Consider the following 26327-nt stretch of genomic DNA (forward strand, 5'->3'; position numbering starts at 1 on the left):
TTTCATTGATGTACGTAGTAGATAACCATCCAAAAGATACTCAAATGTGTACATGGTAGGAAACCTTCTATTTCATTGGATCATCTATTCCTCTATTGGACATTCCTTGTTGGAAAGTCATTTCTTATGCTGAACTGAAGTGCATCCCTTAATATCATCTTCCTATTCAACCTATTTCTACCTTCTGAAGTGTCATAGAAAAATGACAATATTTTCTACATTACAATAATTCAAATATTGGAATATCACTATTATATAGAATTATATTAGAATATCCTCATTTTCTTAGTCTTCTATTCCCTAAACTAAACATCTACAGTTTTTCTAAAGATTTCTTTTTGGAAATGGTTTTCAAACCCATAGCCATCCTAATTCACCCATTTTTGCATCTGCTATTATTTTTTTCCAGACCTATCATTTCATCACTGTAGGGAGCTACTAGCAAAAAATATTTTTCTCTCCCTCCCTCTCTATCTCTCTTATGCCTTCAAGCAATGTAATTAGTCTTAGAACAGTGTCCAGTGCACTAAAACACTTGATTTGCCTCAAATGATTTAATCAGTATGTCATAGGCAAGACTTAAGCCCAGGTGGTCCTAAATTGAAAATAAATACTCTACCCACTATACCATACTATCTTTGTTAATTCTTCTTAAATCATGGTATCACAACTGTACTTAGTATTTTAGGTATAGTTTGATTTGGACAGAATACTACTTCCCTTGCTCTACACATAATGCTTCAATTAATACAATTCAGGCTTACTGATGTTTTAATTACCATAAATATGTCCCTTATTCATGATAAGAGCAGAACTGGCTAATTAATTCACCAAACATTTAGCTAATTTTGAAATCTCTACTTTGCCACAAAACATCATGGCAGCAGGATTGGTTATCTTTCTTTTTCTTACTAAATAAATAACCATTATTTAGAAGATAGTTTATGTTTCAAGAAGTCTTATCCCACTCATCTAAAAACTGAATTTTTTACTTTTTCTGCTTTGCTTATGATCTATTTATTTCTATATTCATTTACTCCTTACTTAGTATCATGGAGCCACAAAAGCACTTGAGAAAACTATTTATAAAAAGAAAATACATAACTGCAATAGAAAAGTATGAAAAATTACCTCTTCTAGTTTAATCTGTGCTCCATTTGCCAGGCAGATTTTTATCATTTCTAAGTCACCACTTTGAACAGCAAAATGGAGAGGACTTGAATTTTTATTATTGAGAAAATTAATATGATATTGTCTGGAATATCCTTGTTCTTCACCTTCATAAGAAAACAAAATGTATATTACTTAAATATACAATCTGAAATGTCACAAAACATGAAAAGTAAGAATGAAATCTTACCTAAATGCACACAGTAAGTGTTGTTGAGAAATAATATGAACTGTAACCTCCATTAATGGAATAGTAAGTTTATTATTGCTGTCTACTACATAAATGCCTTTACTTACCAAATTTTAACAACATTTCTATGCATTTCTTGGAACCTGAAAATGCAGCTACGTGAATTGGGAAACATCCAAATTTGTTTGTTTTACATATTCTTGCCCCATTATCCAACTGAAAAAAAAATTCAGAATGAAATCAAATTATATAATGCCCTGTAGGAAGGTGCTTAAGAATGAATATTGATTCTCATCTACTCCTACAGACTATTTAATCAGTACTAAGCTTCAAGCACAATAGTTACATTCAATGATAAATGAAAAATGTTTAAGAAAAAATTCAAGAGATCAGATAAAAACCATTAAAGAGATAATTGTGGGAACTAGAGTGGGATCAGGCAGCACAATAAAAATTATCAAAATGTGAAACAAATGTGGTAGATATAACAACTCAGATTTCAATGGAATCCTTTTTCAACATGTTAGAAAAATGAAGTCAATTTCCAATAAGATCACTATTCTACTTTAAAAAGATCACTTTGCCACTTCAATTCTAAATCCTTCTTGTCATTATACAAAGGAATAATATACTCAAGGAAGGCCCTAATTCAATGCATTTATGCCAGTTAAAACATACTAGTCAAGAGGTTAGTGTTGCTGAATCATAGAAGACCTTTCATGGAGAAAGACATGAATAAATAAATAATAAAGATATTATAATAAATAAAGACCTTTTATTAGGCAACCATTTTCATCTACTCCTTTCCACAATATATTTAGCATAGATTGATAGTAAAACAGAATTGATTGTTTTTTAAATTAATTTTATTTCATCATTTCACTCACTGGTGGGGAAGAATGAATTAGTTTAAAAGTGGCCTCCAAGAGGAAGGAAAAAAATAAACTATAAGTTTGGATTATCTATAAAGTGGCTTTTGTGTCCCTGAACAAATTATTACCTTCCAGGGCAGGTAAAGGATTGGACAAGTTTTTAGTTTAGGACTTTATTAATGTTCCTTTTAAAACATATCATCTACAAATTTACAAGAGGAAGAATCATACCCTAACTGATTAATGGTCAGAGGATATGAACAGGCAATTTTTAGAAGAAGAATTCCAAGCTATCAATAGCCATGTGAAAAATGCTCTATATCACTAATAACCAGAGAAGTGAAATTAACTCAACTCTGTGGTACACTTCACACCTATCACATTGTCTAAGAAAGTGACAAATGTTAGGAGTGGGTACTGTGAGAAAATAGGTTGTACTATCACCTAGTCCAATCATTTTGTAAAGCAATTTGAAATTATGCCTGAAAAGCTATGAAATTGTGTCTACCCTTTGATCCAGTATATACCAATGAGATCAAAGAAAGAGGTAAAGCACTCATATGTGCAAGAATATTTATAGCAGCTCTTTTTGTGGTGTCAGAAAAAAAATGAAAACCAAGGGATGCTCATCTATCAGGGAAGAGTTGAACAAGCTATGACATATTAATTTTGTTGTTAGTCATTTTTCAGTTATGTGTAACTCTCCATGTTTTGGGTTTTTGGGGTTTTTTGGTAGAGATGTTGGATTTTTGCCACTTCCTTCTCCAGCTCATTTTACAGATGAAGAACTGAGGCAAACAGAGTTAAGTGAGGCTGGATTTGAATTAATGATGTGAGTCTTCCTGATTTCAAGCCTTGTGCTCTATCCACTGTGCCATCTAGCTGCCCTATAGGAATATAATGGAATATAACTGCACTGAAAAAAAAATAATGATAAAAAGTGATATAAGCAGACTCAGGAGAATGACAGCAATATTGCCAAGATAATCAGCTTTGACAGGGCAGCTATGAAGCAGAATGTGTAGAATGCTGGGCCTGGAGAGATCTTCCTGAGTTCAAGTCTGACCTCAGACACTTAGTAGCTGTGTGATCATGGGCAAGTCACTTACCCCTGTTTGCCTCAGTTTCCTCATCTGTAAAATGAGTGGGAGAAGGAAATGGCAAACCTCTCCAGTATCTTTGCCAAGAAATCCTAAATGGGGTAACAAAGAGTCAGACATGACTGAAACAACTGAACAACAAAAGATTAACTTTGAATCCAAAGGACTCAGGAAGAAACATGGTGTTCACCTCCAAAGGGAGAATGGATAGTCAGAGTGAAAATTGAAGCATACTTTGTTTCTTTTTTCTCTCTTTCAAACATGGCTAATGCAGCAGTTTGTTTTGCCTGACTATTCATACTTGTGGTAATTTTTCTTTGCCTTCTCAACAGATGAGAAATGAAAGTAGTAAGGGAAAGAATTGAGAATTTAAAATAGTATTAAAAATGAAATGCAAGATAAAATGATACATAGTTTTGAACACAAAGGTCCAGATATGTTCTGGCCAGCATAAAATAGGGTAGGATTAGCATCTCACTTGTTTTGGACATGGTGCTTCTATTAAAGCAGTTCTAGTTTACATTAGCTTTGGAAACAAAGACATCACCATACTGACTACTAAAGGAGTCAACTAAAACCCCTAAATATTTTTCTCATTCATTGCTATTAAACTGTGACTGGTGCAGCTGCTATTCTGGAATAGTTGAATTGATGAATTTAAGATTAAGAACTCACAATGATGTCTATTACATTTCATTTTGTTAGTTTTGTACGGTTATTTCTTCACTGATTAAAAAAAAAGGATGTGGTCAAGATGACCTCCTAGGTCCTTTGACTTATGATCTAAGTACTTTAAATCTTTTGGGAATTTTATTCCACCATCCAATACAGTAGCTATCTATTTCTGTAAATTTCATAGCTATGCCTTCACCTAGGAAGTTAAAAATGTCGAACACAATAAGGCTAAGTAAAATGTCGTGTCAGATATCATCCTCTAGGGTGACAACCATTAGTTAGTACTCTTTGGTATGGTCATTATTCCAGGTATAAATGTAGCTAGGTAGACTACCATCTGATCAGATATTTTCATTTCTTCATCTTGCCCACCAAGATATTAGAAGACTTCACCAAATACCTTGTTGAAATCCAGACAGAGTGTATCTTGGGCAATATTTTGATAATGCAATCTAAGATAAACAACATGCTAGAAAAATTCATGTGCACCTTTTACAATGAGTCTTAATAATAACTCACAATTGCCTATTACTTTAGGGGTCACAAAGCACTTTCTCTATAACATATCTATGAGATATTATTCTCTTAAAATTCAATGATGTGAAGGGATTTGCTTAAAGTCACAAAACTTATAAATATTAGAACCTGGGTTTGAAAAACAGACTCCTGATTTCGAGTCCAGAGGTCCTCTGACCATGCAACAGGCCACCCTAAGATCCTATTTTGCTAGTTTGGAATTGAGTTACAAGTCTACTGTAGAAATCTCCATCATCATCATCACCATCCTCTTCTTCGTCCTCCTCATCACCATCTTCAGCATGTTTGCAAGGTGCTTGAAGGTTTACAAAGCACTTTGCATATGTTTTTTTCATTTGATCCTCACAACAACCCGATGAGGAAGTTACTATTATTTCCATTTTGACAGTTGAACAAACTGAGGCATAGAAGTTAATGACTTGTTCAGGGCCAAATAGACAGTTTCTAAGGCAGTCTCTAAACTGATGTACGACTGATGACTCCAAGTCCAACACTGTACCACTTAGCTGCCAATATTACTTCCTTTCAGTGAAGGAGTATGATACTGTGAAGGGGATAGTAACATAAACTCAGCTTCAAAAAGGCTATAATAAACACAAGGCCAGAAAAAAACTTCAATAGTTGTGGAAATGTTAAATTCTGGCCATCAAAAGAGTTCAAAACAAAGTCCCTGCTAAAAATACTGTCAAGATGCTTTGGTCACATCATGGTCTCATTTACAGCATATGCTAAACTAAAATAGAGATCAATGAAAAAAATAAAATCATTATACAAACCAAGACTTTTAGTGCTTCACTGTTATCTTTGTAGCAAGCCAGCATCACAGGTGTGTTTCCGTTTTCTCCTTTCAAATTAATATCAGTACTACTGCGCTCAATCAAAACCTATGTGGAGAAGAAAATACAACTATCAAGAATTAAAATTGCAACTTAATTAATGAAAATAAAACTACAAAAATAAGCATTCACAAAAACTTCATTTTAAAAGCAAGTATTGATTTAGACAGTAATTTTACACTTGTGGAGTGTGTGACCCCTATCTGGGGATGATGTTCCAGAATCAAAGATGCTCAAGGTAGACAAAAACCTCCTAAGCCAGCTGATCCTTTCATTAGGAGATTCTAGAATCAGGAGTGAGAGACAAGTGACTTTTTAGTCTTCTCTTTCTAGCCTTACCTTATTTGGTCTATTATCTAGGACAAAGGAGTAGGAGTAAAGTGGGACTGAGACCATGAATCAATTACTTCTATAAATTAAATGTTGGATTTAATGGCTCTTTGAAAAACGATGCCATTCTTGCATAACTCCAAGAGTCATATTCAGGGAAAGGTGTAACGCAGGTACCAGTTTGCTTAGAAACTGGGAACCACATCAGTCTTACAATCATACTAGGGATTTTTGCCAAGCTGAAAAGGCTAGAAAGATTATGTTTCAATATGGATCCCCTGAGTCTATTTTGCAGTGGATCTAAGTAGATGATCCCTACTTCTAACTTCCAGTCTCACATCTCCAAATAACAATTAGAAATCTCAAACTAGGTGTCTCAGACATCTTAAGTTCATCGGTAAATTCATTATGTCCAAAACTGAATCCATTATCTTACCTCCAGAACCTTCCCTTCTTCTTAACTTCCCTATTATGATCAAAGGTAGCTCCAACCTCCCAGTCTGTCAGGCTGCCAATGTAAGTGACATCCTTTACTCCTCACTCTTTTACTCCAATTTCCAATCGATTGCCAAATCCTATCATGTCTACCTTTATAACGCCTCTCATGTATACCCCCTTTTCTGCTGACACATCCTGATGTAGGCCCTCATCACATTTGGTCTAAAATGTTGCAATAACCTACTGTTTGTTTTTCCTACCTCAAGTGTTTCCCCATTCTAGACCGTCCTTCATCCAGCTGCCAAAATGATCTTCCTAAAGTGTGGATATGGCCTTATCACTACCCCTACCTTAATCAAATTGAGTGGCTCCCTATTAACTCCAAGATTACACATAAAATCTTCTACTTGACTATTAAAACTCACATGACCCAGTGCTGTCCAAACCTCCAGTCTTCTTGCATTTTACTACCCACCACATGCTCTGAAATCCACTAACATTGTCCTTTCTGTCTCTTGCACATGAACACTCCATCTTCTGACTGAGCATTTTCACTCACTATCACCCATGCCTGCAGCCTCTCTCTTCATCTCCTTCTTGTCTATTCCTTGGCTTGTATCAAGGTCCAAATAAAGTCCCACTTTCTACAAGAAGCCTTTCCTGATGCCTCTCAATACTAGTGCAAAATACTAAGCCCATTATAATTATCTTCAATTTACCCCGTATTTCCTTGTTTATACATAGTTACTTTCAGTGCTTGGTACATAGTAGGTACTCAATAAATGCTTGTTGACTTGAATCCCAAGGAGAAACCCAAATCCCCATTATTCTTCACTACCAGGTCCCCAGGCTTCTTTCTTTTTCAGTCCTACAACACTAGTGTGAGGAGAAGAGTAATATCAGCTTCTAGAAGAAAACAATAACTAATATTTATATAGCATGTAAGGTTTACAAAACATTTTACATATGCTATGGAGATGGAAGAAGACAAACAGAAATTAAGGCAAAACATAGCAAAGAGGAAAGGGAGGAAGGTGAAATAGGAGAATGAGATGCACTAGAAAATACATTGTGAGCAATTTTTAAAATTTCCCTTTGTCTTACTTATAAAATTGAAATTATTAAAATGTCAAATGTTACTGGTCAGTTTAAAAAAAATGAGTCTTTATTATTGTTTTGATCCACGCATATAAATTCATCAATACAGAAACTTCTCTTATCAGTTTAAATCCATAGTTTCTCTCAGTTTTTAAAAATGTTACTTTTTATCAGCTCTTTGACTTCAGAAGTTCCCTCCACTAAGGCGGAATGGTACCTGCTCTACCTCAGTGAGCTGTCCAGGGTGTAACCAAGAAATTAGTGACATATACAGTGTCCCACAGACAGGATGGGTCAGAGGTGGGCCTCAAACCTAGATCATCCTAACTTGAAGGTCAATCCACTATCCATAATGCCACAGATACATTCCATAAATGGCCTTCTGTCCTGTGTGATCCCATTCTACCCCCTTTTCTGTTTTCATGATGATGGTGTGATGCTGTCAACCTTTGTAAAAAATGATGCTATTTTCAAAAACGATATTGCTAATTCTCACGCTCTTCAGAGGGTGATTCATTTATGTTGTTTAGAAATGTTGCTAGTCACACAATTTCTGTTTATTCTGAGTTTGGCAGGTCAATCTGATCCACCTTCAGATAACCATATTTTGAAAGGGATTCATGAATTGTACATACCCACTCACTCCCACACACTTTATACACACACACATACACACACACACACACACACACACACAAATATATCCAAACTTCTGAGGGCAGCCTTACCTTCACTATTTCATTATAAAAACATTGGATAGCTAGGTGAAGGGGTGACATCGAATTGTTGTTACAAATGTTTGGATTAGCTCCTCTGCTAAGCAAAAACTTCACATTTTCAACCTGTTTTTTTTCAGTGGCCCAGTGCAAAGGGGTATTTCCTGAAATATCCAGTACATTCAGTCCTAGGAGAAAAAAAGAAGCAGCATAAAATGCAAGCAATACATTTCACCATTTTAAAAGTTCAAAAGACATCATTTCTGGTAAATTAATTATTTTGTTAATCATGTTAGCAGCTAATTAATAAAAATACTCAGTGACACTCTTGTGTGCCAAAGATCCCTCATGGAACCCACTAAATGCTTATATGCCCGTGGAAGAATGGGTGTTCCTATATAATATTAGCTATCTCTAAGGCAGGGGGAGGGGAAAGAGAAGAAAGAAACCAGAAAAAAATTTACATGGTAATTTTGTTGTATATGTGACAGGAATAGCAAGTTGGTCATAGCAGATTGCAGTTTTATGTGCAAGCATCTTTTTTATTGTACTATATTATAGAAGTGTTTGTTTTATTCCATAAGTTAAAAATAAAATTAATTTTTTAAAATTGATAAAAATAATGAATAGTATACTAAGAGGTAGGCTTATTCTATTGAGGAGTCAGGCGACTTGACTGATCATTCAGTCTTGGAATAAGAGATTACTCTCTTATCTAGGCTAACCTGGCTTAGCACAAGCTAGATAAAACTACTTCTACTTCTAAATTCTAGTCCACATCTGGATGAGCAGAACACAATGGGTGAGAATTCACCTTATATTAAATCCTTTTTTAAGGTGTTAAATTTGGGTGGGGCAACACCTGCCACCCAAGATCAAAAAGCAGGTACCCTGGGTATTTGGGCAATCTCATCCATCATCTATGTCCCTAAGATGTTGGCTTGGCCTAGTAGATAATGAGGATCTAGGAAGGGAAAAAAACACTTGGATCTCCCCAATAATGGAATATTTAATAATCATTTCTCTCAAATGACTTAATAAAAACACAATTAGCTTCATCCCTCTATCAAGAAATCAAAAGTATTTCCTGAGTTCAGTCTTAACATAAGCCAGAGACAGTGACCAAAATAAAGAAAAATGAGACCCAGTCCCTGGAAAGATAGAGACAACTGAATGTTTCCCAGTGAGATTTCCTTTGTGTTCAATTTGGAGAAATTCGCTACTTAGGAAATAAATATCTTAGCTCAAAAAAGATTTCCTAACAGATATTTCACAGAGAAATGCATCTGATTTTTAGTTTTATTTTACATAATGTATACATTGTAAATATATGTGTATATCTACATAAACAAATGGCTCTACAGGGAGGTGATATAATTGGTTGCTAAGTAGACCTGTTACTTCATTGGTGTAAGGACTGCTTAAAGAACTCTCTTCACCGATACAGACTGGCACCCGCTCTGCATGCCATTGTCTTAGGCAGTTGACTAGAATAGTGACAGGTTAAATGCTTTGCCCATGTTCCCATAGCCAGTGGGTTGCCAGAAGCAGAACTGCTATGCCAGGCATTCTGATTGAGGCCAGCTCTACATGCTATGGTGTACTGCATCTCAATTCCACACATACATATGTATATCAGTGTATGCATGTATATGTGTGCATATATGTATGTGTATATATGAGTGTGTGTATGCATTGCATATGTGTAATGTATAGATATTTAAACACATATGTGTGAAGTTCCTATGTATGTACAGGTATGTATATGCACATATATTCATTTTATTTTCTAAAATGCATAAGTGTATAATGAATGATCATTAATGTAGCACTCACTCCAATGTGGCTATGATGCCACTGGCCCTTCAAGATCTAGCAAACCACCAAGTCTGGGCTTGGATTTGTTCTTTATGCTCTATATATCCATCATGAATATGCTGGAGAACTTTGGCCAATATACATCTCAAAGAAAGGTTTCTTTCTCCACTCAGTCTCTTCATCTTGCCAAATTTGTGCTCTCTTGAGGGGATAACAGTTTTTATGGCACAGGAATTAGCATTAGGGTATATACATGTCATAACCATGAGTTACCTTCAAATTGGGAGTCATTGATAATCATCTCCAGCAGTTCAACTTGATCTTGTGCTGCTGCATGATGCAAGGGTGTGGCATGCACTTCATCATATTTATATAAGCCGTCACGATTCCTCATGATGAAACTTTGCAATCTCTTTACATTTCCTTTGAAAATAACCTAATTTTATATTTAAAAGATGATTAGCAATGTACTAAAACATTATTTAAGCATTACTATTATATCCTAAAATACAACTTATTTTCTACAACCTAAAAGGGATTATCATCATCTCAAGTTATTTATTGTACATTTGGTACTATGGGAGTAATATGGGGACAGCTATGTGGTGTAGTGGAGAGAGTGCGAGACTTGGAGTCAAGGAAAACTCACTTTCATGATTTCAAACTCAGCCTCAGAAACTTACTAGCTATGTGATCCTGGGCGAGTCACTTAACCATGCTTGCTTCAGTTTCCTCATCTGTAAATGAACTGGAGAAGGAAACAGCAAATGATTCCAGTCTCTTTGCCAAGAAAACTCCAAATGGAGTCATGAAGAGTCAACAACTGAACAACAACAACAAAAATTTTGGTAATATAATAAGCACTGTATAAAGAAAGTTTACAAGCACAATTCTTGTATTGAAAGAGTAGAAATTCCAAAAACAAGGGAAATTAAGACAGGCTGATGAAAACGTTAAATTAATAATTTAATTTTGGAAGACTTTTGATTTCATCAGTGAGGAGGACCCAATATGGAAAAATCCCTTCACCATTTTCTGTTTAACCTGAGAAATTGAGAGATTAAGCAACTTATTGTGGTCATATAACTAGTGCATGTCAGAGACAGGACATGAATTGAAGTTTTCTTGACTTAATGGCAGGTTCTTTACATGCTGGCTTTTGGATTCTCAAATTAATTAATTAGCTAGTTTATTAATTGATAAATTATTATTCTGAGAAGTAAGGAACCTGAATGCATTTTCAAAGCAAGAAAACCATTGCTGTTTTTGTTGTTCAGTCATTTCAGTTGAGTCCAAATCTTCATGATCCTCCTTGGGGTTTTCTTGGCAAAGATAATGGAGTGATTTGCCATTTTCTTCTCCAGCTCATTTAATAAATGAAGAACTGAGGCAAATAAGGTTAAGGGACTTGCCCAGAGTCACGCAGCTAGTAAGCATGGAACTCAAGAAGATGAATCTGACTTGGCCTGGCACTCCATTCACTGTACCACGTAGCAGTCACAAAAATAAAACTAAATCATGATTAAAAGATTAGAAATGTTTCTTCACAGAAAGATTAATGTAATCAAAATAATTTGACCTACAACATAACGGCCTTAAGGAAGGTTTAGTGGATTTTACTTCTGATAAAAGAAAGTGAAATCAAATTACAAGGGGGATTTAAATTAGATATCAAAATGACTGAAAAAATAAAGTTTATTAAAATCCTGAAACCTGGATTATTGATTTATAATCATCTCACAGTTTCTAGTCTACCCTGCCTCTAATCAACATATACATCACTGCAAGATTAATAGGATTTTTTTTTCATCTTACTATTCACAGGTTCAATAACCTACAATGTTTCCCCAGTAACTTCTGGATTAAGTGCAAATTCTTTTGCCTGGGTTTTAAGGTCTTCAATAATACAGAACCATATTACCTCTCCAGCCTCATTTCTTCATATTCACTGACATATACAGTCCTTTTTTTTTTTTTTTACTTATGTCAAGTTGGTTTCCTTACTTCCCTCTCAATACATCATGCACCTCCATCTACCTGCCTCTGAACATTCTATTTTCTCCTCAATTTCTGCCCAAACTAACTGTATTTCAAGATACTTCTCTAGTAGAAACTTGATTGATTCATTAATTGCCTCTTGACAATGAGAGATTAAATTTACGTATGTGTTAACATATATTCGATGTTTCTCATTTTAAAAGTTAAACACAAAACAAAGCAAGTTGAGATACTTTAATACACCATTGTGACCTAATTTCAATATATTCCTACCTAAAAACTGAAGAAAAGGACTCAGGATCAATTATTTCTCGAGTACCTTTCTTTTCATGACTACAAATCAGTAGCTGAAGTGAAGCTTTTTAAAGTACTTAAAATGCTAAGGGACATTGTTGTATATATAATAAATAAGTGAGGATTTTTTTTTCCATTCTGAAAAAAAAAAAAAAACAACACTGAAAAGTAAAAAAAAAACTTCTCTAATTTATTTGTTATCTCATAATAGTTTAAAGAAATTCCTTCACTATATTTAACTTTACAAAAGCAATCATATGCAGTGGTTATTCTTAAAATCTATGCCTGTAGAATATATTCTCGGGTAAGGGCATTCTCAGAATTTACATATATAAAATAATGTATCAATTGTAAAATCTATCTACTATTAGATTTTCTTAATATTTGCCACCACCAAGAAAAATGTCCTCTCCATTGACTTTGTTAGCCAAATTCATTTGGAGGTTTTAGTCTGTGATTTTAAATTTCATATTTTATGTTCTCTCTGGATGACAGTAGGGAAACATATCCCATCTAATGGAGTCAATCAAAACAAATTGTACAATAGTTCCGAGATCTGATGTCAATAGAAACTCAATTATATTCTCTATTAAGTGTGTGCCAGAATCAGATGCTTATGGAAATACTGTTATAATTCATTAAGAAAAAAAAAATTCAACATACAAATTAAGATCTTGTGTAACTAAAAATTTCTACTGGATTACAAATGAGGCATCTGTTCATGTAACTCAGTTACGACCTCTGAAAAAATTATCTTGGAGTTGCAAAAGAAAATGAAGTATTTTATTTCAGCAAATTAGCAAAAGTATTTTGTATACATTTTTCATTCTCTACATGGCATTACCAGGATCTTTTCTTTATGCTTGCAAACCTCTGCTCTGACTCTGATGTTAACAAAGGTACAGGAAAAATTAAATCACTCTTAAATAAACTCATTATTAATCATTTTCAAAAGTTCGAGTTTGAGATTTGCCTCAGATATTTAACTGTGTGATGCTGAATAAGTTACTTAACATCTCAGGCTCAATTTCCTCATCTGTAAAATGATGGTAACAATATCAACTACCTTACATGGTTGTGAGATAACATATGTGAAGTTCTCTGCAAACTTTGATGTTCTATATACAGCTAGTCATCATCATCATCATCATCATCACACATTGTCAGGTATTTCTATTGTTTTTATGTTATTTTAATACACATTATATATGTAAAGGAATAGAGGGAAATAAAGACACCAGAAGGAAAGTTTATAATCCATGAATTCATCAATCAACAAACCTTTAAGTGCCTAGTAGTTGCCAGACACTATGCCAAGAAATTGGGATGCAATGACAGAGAGAGAGAGAGAGAGAGAGAGAGAGAGAGAGAGAGAGAGAGAGAGAGAGAGAGAGAGAGGGAGAGAGAGAAAGGGAGGGGGAATAAGGAAAGGATAGCGATTCCCTCTTAAAGAAAGAAATTGGAAGTGGGCGAAGCCATCATACATGAACAAGACATGACTTGGTATGTTTTATAAATTTTAAATGAGCCCAATCCTTTAGTTTTATATTATATAATTTTGTACTTGGATGGGACTTTATGTAGGCCATATAAATTTAATGTTAATGATAAAATAAATTTAAAATTTTTGCTTGAAGACATCTACTGTGGAGAAGCTTATTTCTTGAGGTAACTTAATCTGCTTTTAGATAGATTTAATTAAAAGGAAATCTTTCTTATCTCAAGCCTAAATTTTCTATCACTGTTCCTAGTTCTGGCCTTTGGGGCCAAACAGAAAAAATCTATCCCTCTTCTAGACAAACAGCCCTATAAATATTTATAAACCTATTTGAAGATAGATGTCATGTCTTTTGAAGTCTTTTCTTTCCCAGGTTAAAAACTCATTTTTCCTTTTATTGGTCTTAATATAATATTACCTTGTCATCCTTCAGTTTCCCTTCCAACTGATCAACATACCTCTTAAAAGGTGGCACCTAAATGGAATGCTATACTCCAGGGTGCATAGACCAGGGACAGAGTCCAGTGGGCCTGTTTTCTCTTTAGAAATGAATGACCCTTAATGAATCCTAAAGTTTTGTTGATCTAAAAGTAAATTTCATTATACATCAGTATTAAATTCCACAAAATCTTAAATATCTTTTTCATTCGAGCTGCTTGCTGTTTAGTTACATTTCCAACATCTACTTTTGCACTGGATTTTTTAAAATCCTAGTGTAAGATTTTACTTTTATTCCTATTAAATTTCATCTCATTGAAGTAGCTCAAACATCTCTCTTTTGAGAACTTTTGTGGTCTTACTTTGTTATCATATATCTTATTTGTGTTATCTGCAAATGTAATAAGGATGGCATCTATCCCTTTATTCAAGTAATTAATTAAAGTGTTAAATAGTATAGACCAAGAACTGGAAGATACCTGGAATTCCAAGATACCTGGAATACTCAACTAATGACCTCCTTGCAAGTAGACATAACTCTATCAATGCCTACTCTTTGGGTATAATTGTTCAACCAATTCCAAAATCACCTAATTATACCACTATATAGTGGCTCAGACACTAACTAGCTTTGTGACCCTGAACAAGTCACTTAACATCATTCAGCTTCAGTCTGTTCATCTGTAAAATGGGGATAATAATAGTACCCATTTCACAAGGTTGGTAATAATATCAAAAAAATAATATTGGAAGTAGTAATAATAACTAAGATTTATATAATACTTTGAGTTTCAAAGCTCATTACAAACACTTTCATTTTATCCTTATAAATAGCAGAGGAAGGAAGGAAGGAAGAAAAGAAGGAATAAAGGAAGGAAAGAAAGGATGGAGGAAGGGAGGAAAGAAAGAAGAAAAGGAAAAAGGGGAGAAAGAAAGACTGTTAAGTATTTTATAAGTATTATCTCATTTGATCTTCACAATACCCTGGGAAGTGATGCCATCATTATTTCCTTTTTCATGATTGAAGAAACTGAGGTAGAAAGAGGTTATGTGGCTTAACTGTGGTCATATAGCTAGTAAGAATCTAAGGTTGAATTTGATTTTAGATATTTCTGATTCCAGACCCAGTTCTTGATCCACCATACCACTTACACATTTATCTCCATTTTATAGATGAGGAAAGTAGAGGGTAAGTGACTCATCAAGAGTTAAACAGCTAGCAAGTGACTGAGGTAAGGAACTCTTATTTTCCTAATTCCAGATTCAGTGCTATATCAACCGTGCCATGTAGCTGCCAGTTGCTATGAAGATGATACAAGATGACATTTTAATCATCTTACAAACCTCAAAAGGGTAATACAAAATGCTAGTTAAAGCTATTTTCCATAAAAATAATACAGCAGACTTTGTAAGATGCTTTTCTAAAATCTGGGTACATCACCTTGGCCTACCACTGTAGTAATCCCATCAGAAGGAATGAGTTTAATGTATATACCTTGCTCTTGAGGGAGCAATACTGACTTTTTAAAATTACCATTACCTTTTCCAAATGCACAATAACTATCTGATCCTTAGTACTCCTATTATGAGTGAGTGCATCAGTATCAATTCTTTACAATTCAGGGCTACCCTGGAAGTAAAGAAATCCCTAAAGTTTGAAAATCTGCAGCATTATTTCATGGTCCCTGTCACTGGGAATCTACTAAAAATGGGAAATGACTGCTGGTTTTCATTTTCTCTTGGCAAGTTTTTTTCAGCATATCAATTTATAAGTTTCTAGCTTTGAAAAAAGGTGAGAAATTGAAAGGCTTCAATTAAATTTTGAAGTCTCTGCTAGGACTAGTTACAGTAATTATTCCTTATTGACTTGTTTTCGAAAAGCATCTGAGAGAAAAACAGTGACACTAGTCGGTGAGCCTCTGCTGTAGAAATAAATTTAATGTAAAGAGGGATGAAAACTAGTCTTATTGGTAAGCAGATTAAGTATGATTTTAGCTGACAAAAGAGAAATACTGAAAGCCCACTAACTAAAAATATTTCTCGAATTGTTTTTCCACAGAGGGTACAATTTTAAAGTTACTTCTTCCATTTGACTAAAGCAAAAAAAAAAAAATGTTCATTTTAAAAATACGTATTCAGGGGCTCAAGAATAGTTCCTTCCTGCTTGCCTTTCTTAATTCAACAAATATTTACAGCACAGCTACTCTGGATTAGGAACCACACTAAAGTCTGTGGACTACGCAGTAAACAGGACAAAGATTCTGCCCTCAAAGAACTTACGATCTAATAGGGCACACAAGGTAGGTAGATAACTAAATATAAAATGAATTGGGTCTTGATACTAAACAAAGCCCTGCGGGAACAAAATAGAGGATTTCCTAAACACAGCAGAAAGGAAGGGAAGGAACTTCTGAAAGCTGAGGAGGTTCTGTAGGAGGAGATTTATTGTGTGTACTTGAAAGAAATATGACAGTGTTTGGCTCATGGGAAAGAGAGAAGTAACATGATTACTGAAAAGGCTTATGGGATGCTTCAAATAATTTGAGTTACACCACAATTTTTTCTACTTCCATGGAATATGTTCACAGTTTAGTAGTGACTTTCTGAAAGCAATATCTTTATTCACATACCTAGACCTAAAAGTGTGGGGGGAGGGGAGGGAGAGAGAGAGGGGAGAGAGAGAGACAGAGAAACAGAGAGAGATCCTAGCTAGTCAGTGGGAGAAACACTGGGAGAGTGGTTGACCTTTCAGTGCCTTCAAAATCACACCATCCTCTAATAAATATTAATTTAGGAACACCTGAGGATAATAGTCTTAGCCCTTAAAAGCAAGTATTTTTATAACCTTGTTGAAATTACAAAAATGCATGTTGAACTAGAGTTGAGTTTGATAATCAAAAGATGATATGCATTTGTCTGGATCAAGGATCCTTAACTAGACATCTATGGAAAGATTTCAAGGGAATTGGATAAGGAAAATATAAGTTTATTTTCAATAAAAATTAAATGAAATTTAGCATTTTCTTTGATTATGAACTGAAAGAAAACATTACTCTGAGAAGGTTTCATAGGTTTCAGTGGAATGCTAACGGGGTCTAAGATTAAGAAGAGCTTAAGAATTCCTGCTCTAGATGGACTGTGAGGGTTCCTTACAACTCTGAGGTTCTTTAATTCTGGGATATGTGCTTGCCAAGGATTAGAGGCTAAAAGACGGAAGGTAGACTGGTTGATAGGTGTCATTTAGGAGAGCATTCTTCCAGAGTTCTCCTTCTAGGGAACCCAAGGATGAGGTGATACATTGAGGCTCTGGAGGATGGCAACCTTCCTAAGCTTGCTGGCTGTTGACTGGCTATGTAGTGGTTCAGTACTGAAATGGTTTGGTGTTTTAGATTGATATGGCAAACCTTGAGTAGTGGTCCTCTGCTAATTGCTATGGTAGTGTGTGTGTTTGTGTTTGTGTGTGTGTGTGTATGTGTGTGTGTGTGAAAGATAGAAGCAAACAGAAAGGGGGAAGAAGGAAGAGGGAGCGGGAGAAAGAGGGCAGGAAGAGAGAAAGAAAATGAGACGGGCACAGAGAGTCAAAGAGATAGAAGACACACACAGAGAGCGAGAGGAAAGGAGGGAGAGAGAGTCTTCATGGCTGATTTCCCACAATTAGGAAGTACAAGGAGGCATGGTAGCCTCTGTCCTGGATAACTGAAATTCCAACTCTCTCTCCAATACTACAGTTTTGGTTTGGTTTTGTGGAAGTTAGGGAAAGTCTTTTGGGAAGCTAACTTAAAGCTTGACAGAGACGGAGACAGACAGACACAGAGATATGGGGGAAAGAGATAGAAGACAGAGAAACACATTGAAGGAGAGAGAGAGAGAGAGAGAGAGAGAGAGAGAGAGAGAGAGAGAGAGAGAGAGAGAGAGAGAGAGAGAGAATAGACTGCATGCCCACACTAAGGTGGGAAAGCATGGTCCCTTCACCACCATATGATGACAATCTCACTCAAAGTTTGCATAGGGGCTTTAAGTTAGCTTCATATATCACAGTCCTTTCCAAAACAACAACAACTGCAGCAACAACAAAGGGCTGTTTTATCTTTTAAGTTGAGATGAGACTTTTTAGATAAGAGATTGAGCCATTTTTGTTTTTTTGTTTTGTTTTTTACTAATTGGCTAATTTACTAATTCAATAATCCTTTTTACCAAAGCAGTACCAATTCATCAATGTACTCCCTCTCCAAAAAAAAAAAAAAACCCACAAAGTAAAACATCCAAATTATTTACCTCATAGAAAGTTTCTTTGGAGAAAAGAAAGGAAAGGAAGTCGATAAAGCAGTGCTTTAGTGTATGTGTAGATTCTACGTCACATTCCTGTAAAGATGCTGCCAAATTCTATGTCAAGTTTTACTAATATGCTGTGGCTGTGGTTTCCACATCCCTCTACTAAATCAGTAAACAAGCACTTACTACCTTTTGTGTATTCATCCTTAGAGAAAAAGTTCACAGAAAGGACCTATTCTCTAAGACAGATGAAAAAGTTGGGATTTCTTTTTAATGTTGGGAGCCTGGCATGAGGGAAAGCTCAAATCCGCCTATCTCTGGTCCCCTATTTATGTCAGTACTGGGACGCAGTCTTAGACATTCGGAACAATTCTGTATAAAGAAAATACTCTCCACATCTCTCCCTATCAAAAACAGTTTCCAGGAGCTTCTGAAATGCACTTCTGATTAGGTTGTTCAGCGCAAGAGTTCAATTTGGTAACACTCCCTTCAATCATACATTTACGTACATACATGTGTACACACATACAGATGCATACATATAAGGCTTTTCTTTTACCCACAAATTCAAGTATGCATTATGTACTGGTGTAAATCTACAGGAAGTCATTGGATTCTCTTTTCTAGATGAACAAGCTTGGGTCCCTTCCCCAACTCCTTCCCTTCGAGTCACTTTGGGCAGTTCCTAGACTTGGGTCCCAGTTGGATGATTCCCATTTCTCTCATCCTCCAAAGGTAAGGCAGGAGCTGGGACCTTTGGGCAAGGGGGATGGAGAAAACGTAAAGCAAAACCAGGACGAAAGGCACTGCTGCCCTCTGCTCCTCCTACACCTGTATTTCCTAATCCTTAGTGACGGGGCACGCACCCAGCACCTCCCAGATGTGCAAGCCATGTATGCAGTTGAAACTTCTGAGAACTATTGGAAGTTCAGTACAAGAAAAAAGAGGGGACCCAAATTTCAGAGCATCTTCCCAGTTGCCCCCAATCCCCTTTACCTTAAATACATCTTCCTCCGAGGCATCCATTTCTTTCACCTCCTCGTAGGCAACGCCCTGGGGTTCCTTATTTTCCCCGGTGGCTTGCAGTACTTTCTTTACATTGCGTTTCATTGTCCCCGCCCCAGGCGCAGCCCGCTGGCTCCTGGGTTGCGATGGCACGGTGGTCAGCCAAGAGAGGAGAGAGTCAGAGCAGGGAAGTACCTGGGGACTCGAGAGAGGAGGAAATCAGCTCCAAGGAAGTACCTGGGGACCCGAGAGAAGAAAGAGTCAGCTCGAGGGAGGGACCTGGGGACTCAAGAACAAGCTCCCAGCAGAGCGCCGACGGCTCTGCTGAAGGGCACGCGGAAGACCAGCCTCGGAACTTGAACCCTCCTCAGTGGGCTGAGTTGTAGAGAAGTAGACCTTAGCTGGAGTTTAGCAGCTACAGAAATCCTCCCGTAGGAGGAGAAGCCAACTTGGGGGTGGAAGTTCAAGTGGAGCTTTCTCGTCCAAGATACTTATATACAGGAGGCTTTACTTATCCTTCTCCTCCCTAACCTCTATTGGCAAAGAAGTCTGAGTGGGGGTGGGGGTCAGGAAATCAGAAGCTATTCAGTTTCCAGGGGTCACAAGCTCTGGGCTGCAAAACACAAACCTTCTGTCCCACTGTGTGTGTATGTGTGTGTGTGTGTGTGTGTGTGTGTGTGTGTGTGTGTGTGTGTGTGTGTGTGTGTACAGTTGTATACAATTGCCACTTTCATAAGGTGCCTAGAGAAATGAATGTTTGTGTCCTTGGGGGGATGGGGAGAATCTTCCAGTCACTGCACTGAGCCATTTCTTGTGTGTCCAACTCCTTTGGGTGGTCCTCTACTTTGCTTCACAACAGAAGTGAATAAGCTTTTGGATGGAGTGTGCTTTTACCAATGATGTGAGGGAAAGATGAGGAGGGAAATTCTCAAGACAAATCACTTTAGGAGGTCTGCAGAAGCCAACCCAAGATTGTTGGGAATCAGGAAACATGGCTATTAAGCTTTGATTTGAGGTACTTGACATGAGATCACTTCCGTTTAATCACTCCATTTTCAGCTAATTTCTAAGATCTTTTCCAGCTCTATACATAATTTGCCCTCTTTTACTTCCATATCAAGGTATCCTTTTCCTGGAAATGGGAAATAGTTACATCTTAAACGATTCTTATGAGATTTACCTAAGCAAAGGACAACAATTTTAATAAATGGACTATAATGCAAACAACATGAAGTGATTCAATTTGGATACATTTAGTAATGAACTTTACTTGTACAATTAACATTTTGAAAAACTTTGTACTACATGAAGCAATATCATTGCAGAATGATCAAAGCAGGGAGATTTTCTCCTATCAGTTAACATTTATTAATTGCTACAAACATTTATTAAGTGATTACCACACTCAAAGCAATGTACCCTCTGCTGAGGTTGTAAAGCCAAAAATATCCCTAATTTCATTAAACTTACATTCAGCTGGGGAAGGAAAAGGTTATAATATTTACAAAAGTAATTAAATACAATATAATGTGAGAAAGGAACACTAAAAACTAAGGAGAATGGGAAAATCTTCCTCTAAGTCTAGGAAGTGGTGACTAACAAGAGGTTTTATGGAAACTAAGGCTTCTAAAAGACTGTAAGAATTTGCTTAATATGATCTGAGAATACAAGAGTAAGCTGGTAGAGATGCATATATTCTGACACATGCTTAGTATGTGTCTTAGTTGCCAGATCCAATGACACCTTAACTTAGTTCTCATTCTCTTTAACCTCTCTATAACCTTTGACCTGTTGATCACTCTGTCCTCCTTGGTTCTCTCCTCTCTCTAGGTTTTTGAGATCCTACATTCTCCTGATTTTCCTCCTATCCATTTGACTACCATCATTCTCTGTCTCCTCTGCTGGATCCTCTTCCAGATCATGCCCTTTAAGCGTAGATGTTGCTCAGGGTTCTGTACTGATCCCATATGTCTTTTCCTTCTATACTCCTTCATTTAGTGGTCTCATCAGCTCATGTGGATTCATGCCCCAAACTTTCTACTGATTTCCAATCTTGCATCTCCAATTGCCTTTCAGATATATCAAACTGAATGAACAGTAGACATCTTAAACTCATTATGCCCAAAACTAAACTCACTATGTTTTGTCCGAACTCATTATCTTTCCTTCCTCTCCTCCTACTTTCTCTATTACTGTAGAGGGCAACACCATCTTCCCACTTCTTCAGGCTTGCAACGTAGGAGTAATCTTGGATGCCTCACTGTCACTCACCCATCATAATGCAAGTTGTTATCCAAAGCCTGTCAATTTCATCTTTGCAACTTCTCTTTTCTAACACTACTCTAGTGCAGACCTTCATCACCTTATGCCTTCATAATTGCAATAACCTGCTGGTGGGTCTGACTGCCTCAAGTTTCTCCCAACTCCATTCCATCCTCCATTCAGTTACTAAAGTAATTTTCCTAAAGTCTAGGTCTGATCGTGTCTCACACACACACACACACGCACGCATGCACACAAACATACACACACACACCACCAGCGCGACACCCTTTCCCCCTCCACACACACATACATGCAACAAACTCCACTGGTTTTCTTTTGTCTCCAGGAGCAAATAGAAAATGCTCTGCTTGGCATCCAAAGTCCTTCATAACTTAAGCTCCTCTTTCTTTTCCAGTCTTCTTACACTTTATTCCCCAACACATACTCTTTGTTTTAGTGACACTGGTCTTCTGACTGTTGCACAAACAAGAGGCTGCATTTCTCAGCTCCAGGCAATCTCTCTAGTTGTCCCTCATGCCTGGAAAACTCTCTACTATGCTCCAATTACTAGCCTCCCTGACTTCTTTTAAGTCCAAAATGAAATCTCACCTTCTACTAGGATGCCTTCTTAACCCTTCTAAAGTCCAACGTTTCCCCTCTTTTATTTCTTTCCTATTTATCCTTTATATGGTTTGCTTTGTATATACAGTATTTGTTTGCATTGTTGTCTCCCTCATTAGATTAAAAGTATCTTGAGGGAAAGAGACTGTTCTTTATCTCTTATTGTATCCGGAGCATTTAACACTGGACTTAGTGAGTAGTAGGTCCTCAATAAATATTTATTAATTGACTCATTAATTGATAAACTCCTAGTGAATATAAGCAAGAGCATCCTCAAGACTAGGAATAAGGAGGGTCCTGACTTAGAGATTATTTCCAAACATGAGGAAAGCCCACTCTCAAATATCTTCCTCATGAGTTTTTCAAAGTCCTTGAAAATATCTTCATTCTTATCTTTAAAAGGTTTTATTGATGTGTTTGTTTTTATATTAATATAATGTGTATTATAGATTGTAGGTTATATATACTTTATATACTCACCTACATAGATTATGTATATACATTGTATACTATAAATGGTAGATGTTTGATACACTATATGTGATGTATGTATACTTCTTGATTAGAACTCTCCAAACAACACATCCCCAGTTTGCAGCTCATCCATGCCTAATCATATCTTTTGATTCACTTCTATAACCTCCATTAACCATAATGGAAAAGATTTAGCTGACCTACTGTAGGGGCCTTCATAAAGTTTATATCAAGTTATATAATTACCAAGGGAATACAAGGAATATACATCATTTATCCCTCAATCTCTCCATTTTATCAGAATATTTTTTCTAACATATCTTTCTCCTACATATTTGCTCATTTTTAATGTGTTAGTCTGTTCATTCCCAATATGCTTTATTTCCTCTTTATATCATTAGCTGAACTGAAAGCAATTTGGGAAAATTGATAACTGGAGTTTTCAAAGTCAAGAAGGCTAGATTCAAGCCTTGCCTTTGATATGTGCAAAGTGACAAAGACAGGTAAACTACAACTTCTCAATGCCTTGAGTAACTAATAATGTAAATTACCAAAAACTGGCAGTGATAGCTGAACAAGGAATTGATCAGAAGATAGCAAGATGGGTGTGTTCATCCTTCGTTGCTGAAGAAGACCATGCCATCAGAGAAATGATGACATGACTTGCACTTGACTTTGTTTTGAGTGAGGGAGGGCTGATCAGGTCACCAGCCTCACTTCTCCTCCAGAGCCGTCTGAATCCAGTGAATTCCTCTGGAATGACTGGAGATGACTTGGGATGCACTGGGAGACCTTGGACCCTCACTTAGGGTAAGGTAATGCCCATTCGTTGAATAGGCCTGTTTAAGCAGTAGCCAGGGCATGGCCCCTTTGATGAGGCCAAGAAAAAAGAAAGACATCAGAGTGGGAGGGAACCAGCAACAGTTACTATTGATAATCACTCTACAACTAAGAGGGCCAAAGATATAACTACACCTTATTACCCATTTACAATGTGAGTTCTGCAATAAAGCTAATTAGAATTAGAAATGCTAACCATTGGTTGACCAAAATTCAGCTATGCCCCTGCTGTCTCTTAAAAGAAGACATAATCTCTAGGGAGGATCAAATGAGATAATGCTTGCAAAGTGTTTCACATACTGTCTGGCACATAGTAGAAACTTAATAAATGTTTGTTGCCTTTGACCCCTTTTAACCACCCCAGAAAGTGAGGGTAGAAAGAAGACAGCTCTGTGGAATTTGAGTTCTTGGTAGTCAAGTGGACAATCAGCTATATGAAAGAGCCATCCAGAGGAAAAGGAGTATCACACTCATCCACAAATGGAGGAGTGGCATGAGTCACATGTGCCTTTTTGTTGCACTGTATTCTTTGTATTTGACTCCTCTTCCCCCCGACACTGTATATAGGTGAAAGAATGTGCTACAGTTTTATAGGAGGGATACTTTGCAGCCAGTGTTTTTGGGATACCATTTCACTCAATGTCATTATTGCATTATTTTGTCTGACTCATAGAGAGACATACAAGTGGGGCTCATAAGCTGTGATTTTAGGAGTCTGAACCCACTTGCCTAAAAGTGACTCAAACTTTGAGTGCAATGGGTGTAAGGGTAGCTCAGAGCCAAAGATGCAAAAGCAGGTTGGAATTGGCATTGCTCAACTAAGTTTTCGTATTAGGAGTTCCTTCTGCCTATGAATTTACAGGTCCGGTGCTCTTCAGAATTAGTTTCTTCCTCCTAAGATGATTAGTCATTTATCTTTGACATCTCTTTATTATCTGTCTCTTCTACAGCTCAATACAGGGACTGTGCCTGCAAACTGCTTTATCTAGTGTCTAGCACATGACTGATATGGAATAAATAGTTTTGGATCATGTGTATCTCTTTTAATTTGTAGGTCACAAATAGTATTTTAGAAAGGAATAAGAGGATAGAGACTTTTATGCATATATGTTAAGTCCCATGTTTCTCTAATTGGTGTGCATTAACTATAGCAGAAATCTTTTTTTTTAATACAAAATTGGTGATTTTCAAAAGACTTCATCATAGCCCTATTGAGATATAAGGAACTCACTACTCTCCCCATTCATTACTGTACAAGATAAAGCTGAATTATTGGAAATGATTATTACTGACTCTTCTTATGATAGTAACCAAATGTTAATCACATGAATATACATTAATGTAAACAATTTGATATCAACTCACAAGGAAGCTTACTAAATCCTAACGTGCCCTCTGAGGCATTCTATTATAATGAGTCCTACATAAATGGCACTTTGTGCATTATAGAAATTAGCTCTACCACATGCATGTTAACCAGGAAGTAGACCTTGCTCTTTCTTAGTTACTCTTTTGTCTATCTGAAACCATTCTTTCAGATTTTATCTCAATCTGGCTATGTCCTCTGCATCCCTGATAATAATAGATCCTCATTCACAGTCATGGTGGATTATAAATTTAGAGATATAAAGGATCTTAGAAATTGCAGTGTCTGTTTTAAGTTGGATCCTCTGCAGTAGATGGGAAAGAATATTGACTTAAAGAATCTTAGGATTAATGTACTCAGCTGTTGTTAATTTAATTGTTTTAATCATGTCTGACTCTTCATGACACTGGAGTTTTCTTGGCAAAGGTACTGGAGTTGTTTGTCATTTCTTCCAATAGTTCATTTTATAGATGCGGAAACTGAGGCAAACAGGATTAAGTGACTTGCCCAGGGTCACACAGCTAGTAAGTGTCTGAAACTAGATTTGAACTCAGGAAGATGAATCTTCTTAACTTTAGGCCCAGCACTCCATCCAATGTACCATCTGTATAACCCCAACAATTTCTTTTCCCTACTCTCTTTTACATATCTCACAAAGTGATATTTATAAAGCACTGGTCTGACTGTCACTTCACTGCTCAAAAAGTTTCAATTTCTCCTTATTGTCCTTAGAAAAAATACAAACTTCTTTTGTATTTAAAATCCTTCAAAATATGACTACAGCTTATCTTACTTTTTTAAATTAAATTATTTGTTTCCAGTGATCTACAATCACTTTTACATATCTTAGATTTTTTTTGTCTCCTTCCCCCTCCTTCCCCATTCCCTCCCTGAGATGGCATACAACTTTATATAGGTTCTATACATACATTCCTATTAAATACATTTTCACTTTAGTCATGTTGCATAGAAGAGTTAAACTAAATGAGAGAAATCATAAAACAAAGCAAGACATAATATAAAGGAAAATAGCCTGCTTCTTTCTGTGACCAAATTCCATAGTTCTTTCTCAGGATGTGGAAGGCATTTTGCCTCAAGAGTCCCTTGGGAATTTTTTAAGTCCTTGCATTGCAATGAAGTACTAAGTCTACCAGAAAGATTCCTGACACACTGTGGTTGTTACAGCTTATCTTTCTAGATCGAGAACTTCACTGTCACCCAGAACTTGTTTTTAGTTTTGTTTGTATTTGGTTTTGTAACTTCTGTATAATTATTTCCTTTGCAATCTTATTAATTTACTTTTATGCCTTTAAACATATGATTTTGAGAAGTGTTCCATAGGTCTCATCAGACTGCCAAATGGGATAATCTATGATTCCCCACATTTTGCCAAGCCCTATTCTACATTGAGTTCACATTCCTTACTCACACATAGCCTACAATTCAGCCTGTTTGCACTTCCCAATATGCAACATT

General features: G+C 36.3%; 1 protein-coding gene across 1 annotated transcript in view; it reads right to left on the reverse strand.

Annotated features, from left to right (window-relative positions):
- TRPA1 (transient receptor potential cation channel subfamily A member 1) overlaps positions 1-19390 on the reverse strand; it is a 68781-nt gene extending 49391 nt beyond the window's left edge. The window contains exons 1-6 of the mRNA XM_072599511.1: positions 19277-19390; positions 10054-10216; positions 7975-8150; positions 5321-5428; positions 1468-1576; positions 1132-1277 (exon numbers count right to left, since the gene is read on the reverse strand). Coding sequence (XP_072455612.1) covers positions 1132-1277; positions 1468-1576; positions 5321-5428; positions 7975-8150; positions 10054-10216; positions 19277-19390 — 816 coding nt within the window. The remainder of the gene's footprint in view (positions 1-1131; positions 1278-1467; positions 1577-5320; positions 5429-7974; positions 8151-10053; positions 10217-19276) is intronic.
- Positions 19391-26327: the final 6937 nt, after the last annotated feature.

Source organism: Notamacropus eugenii, chromosome 4 (assembly GCF_028372415.1).
Source record: "Notamacropus eugenii isolate mMacEug1 chromosome 4, mMacEug1.pri_v2, whole genome shotgun sequence".
Taxonomy (NCBI): domain Eukaryota; kingdom Metazoa; phylum Chordata; class Mammalia; order Diprotodontia; family Macropodidae; genus Notamacropus; species Notamacropus eugenii.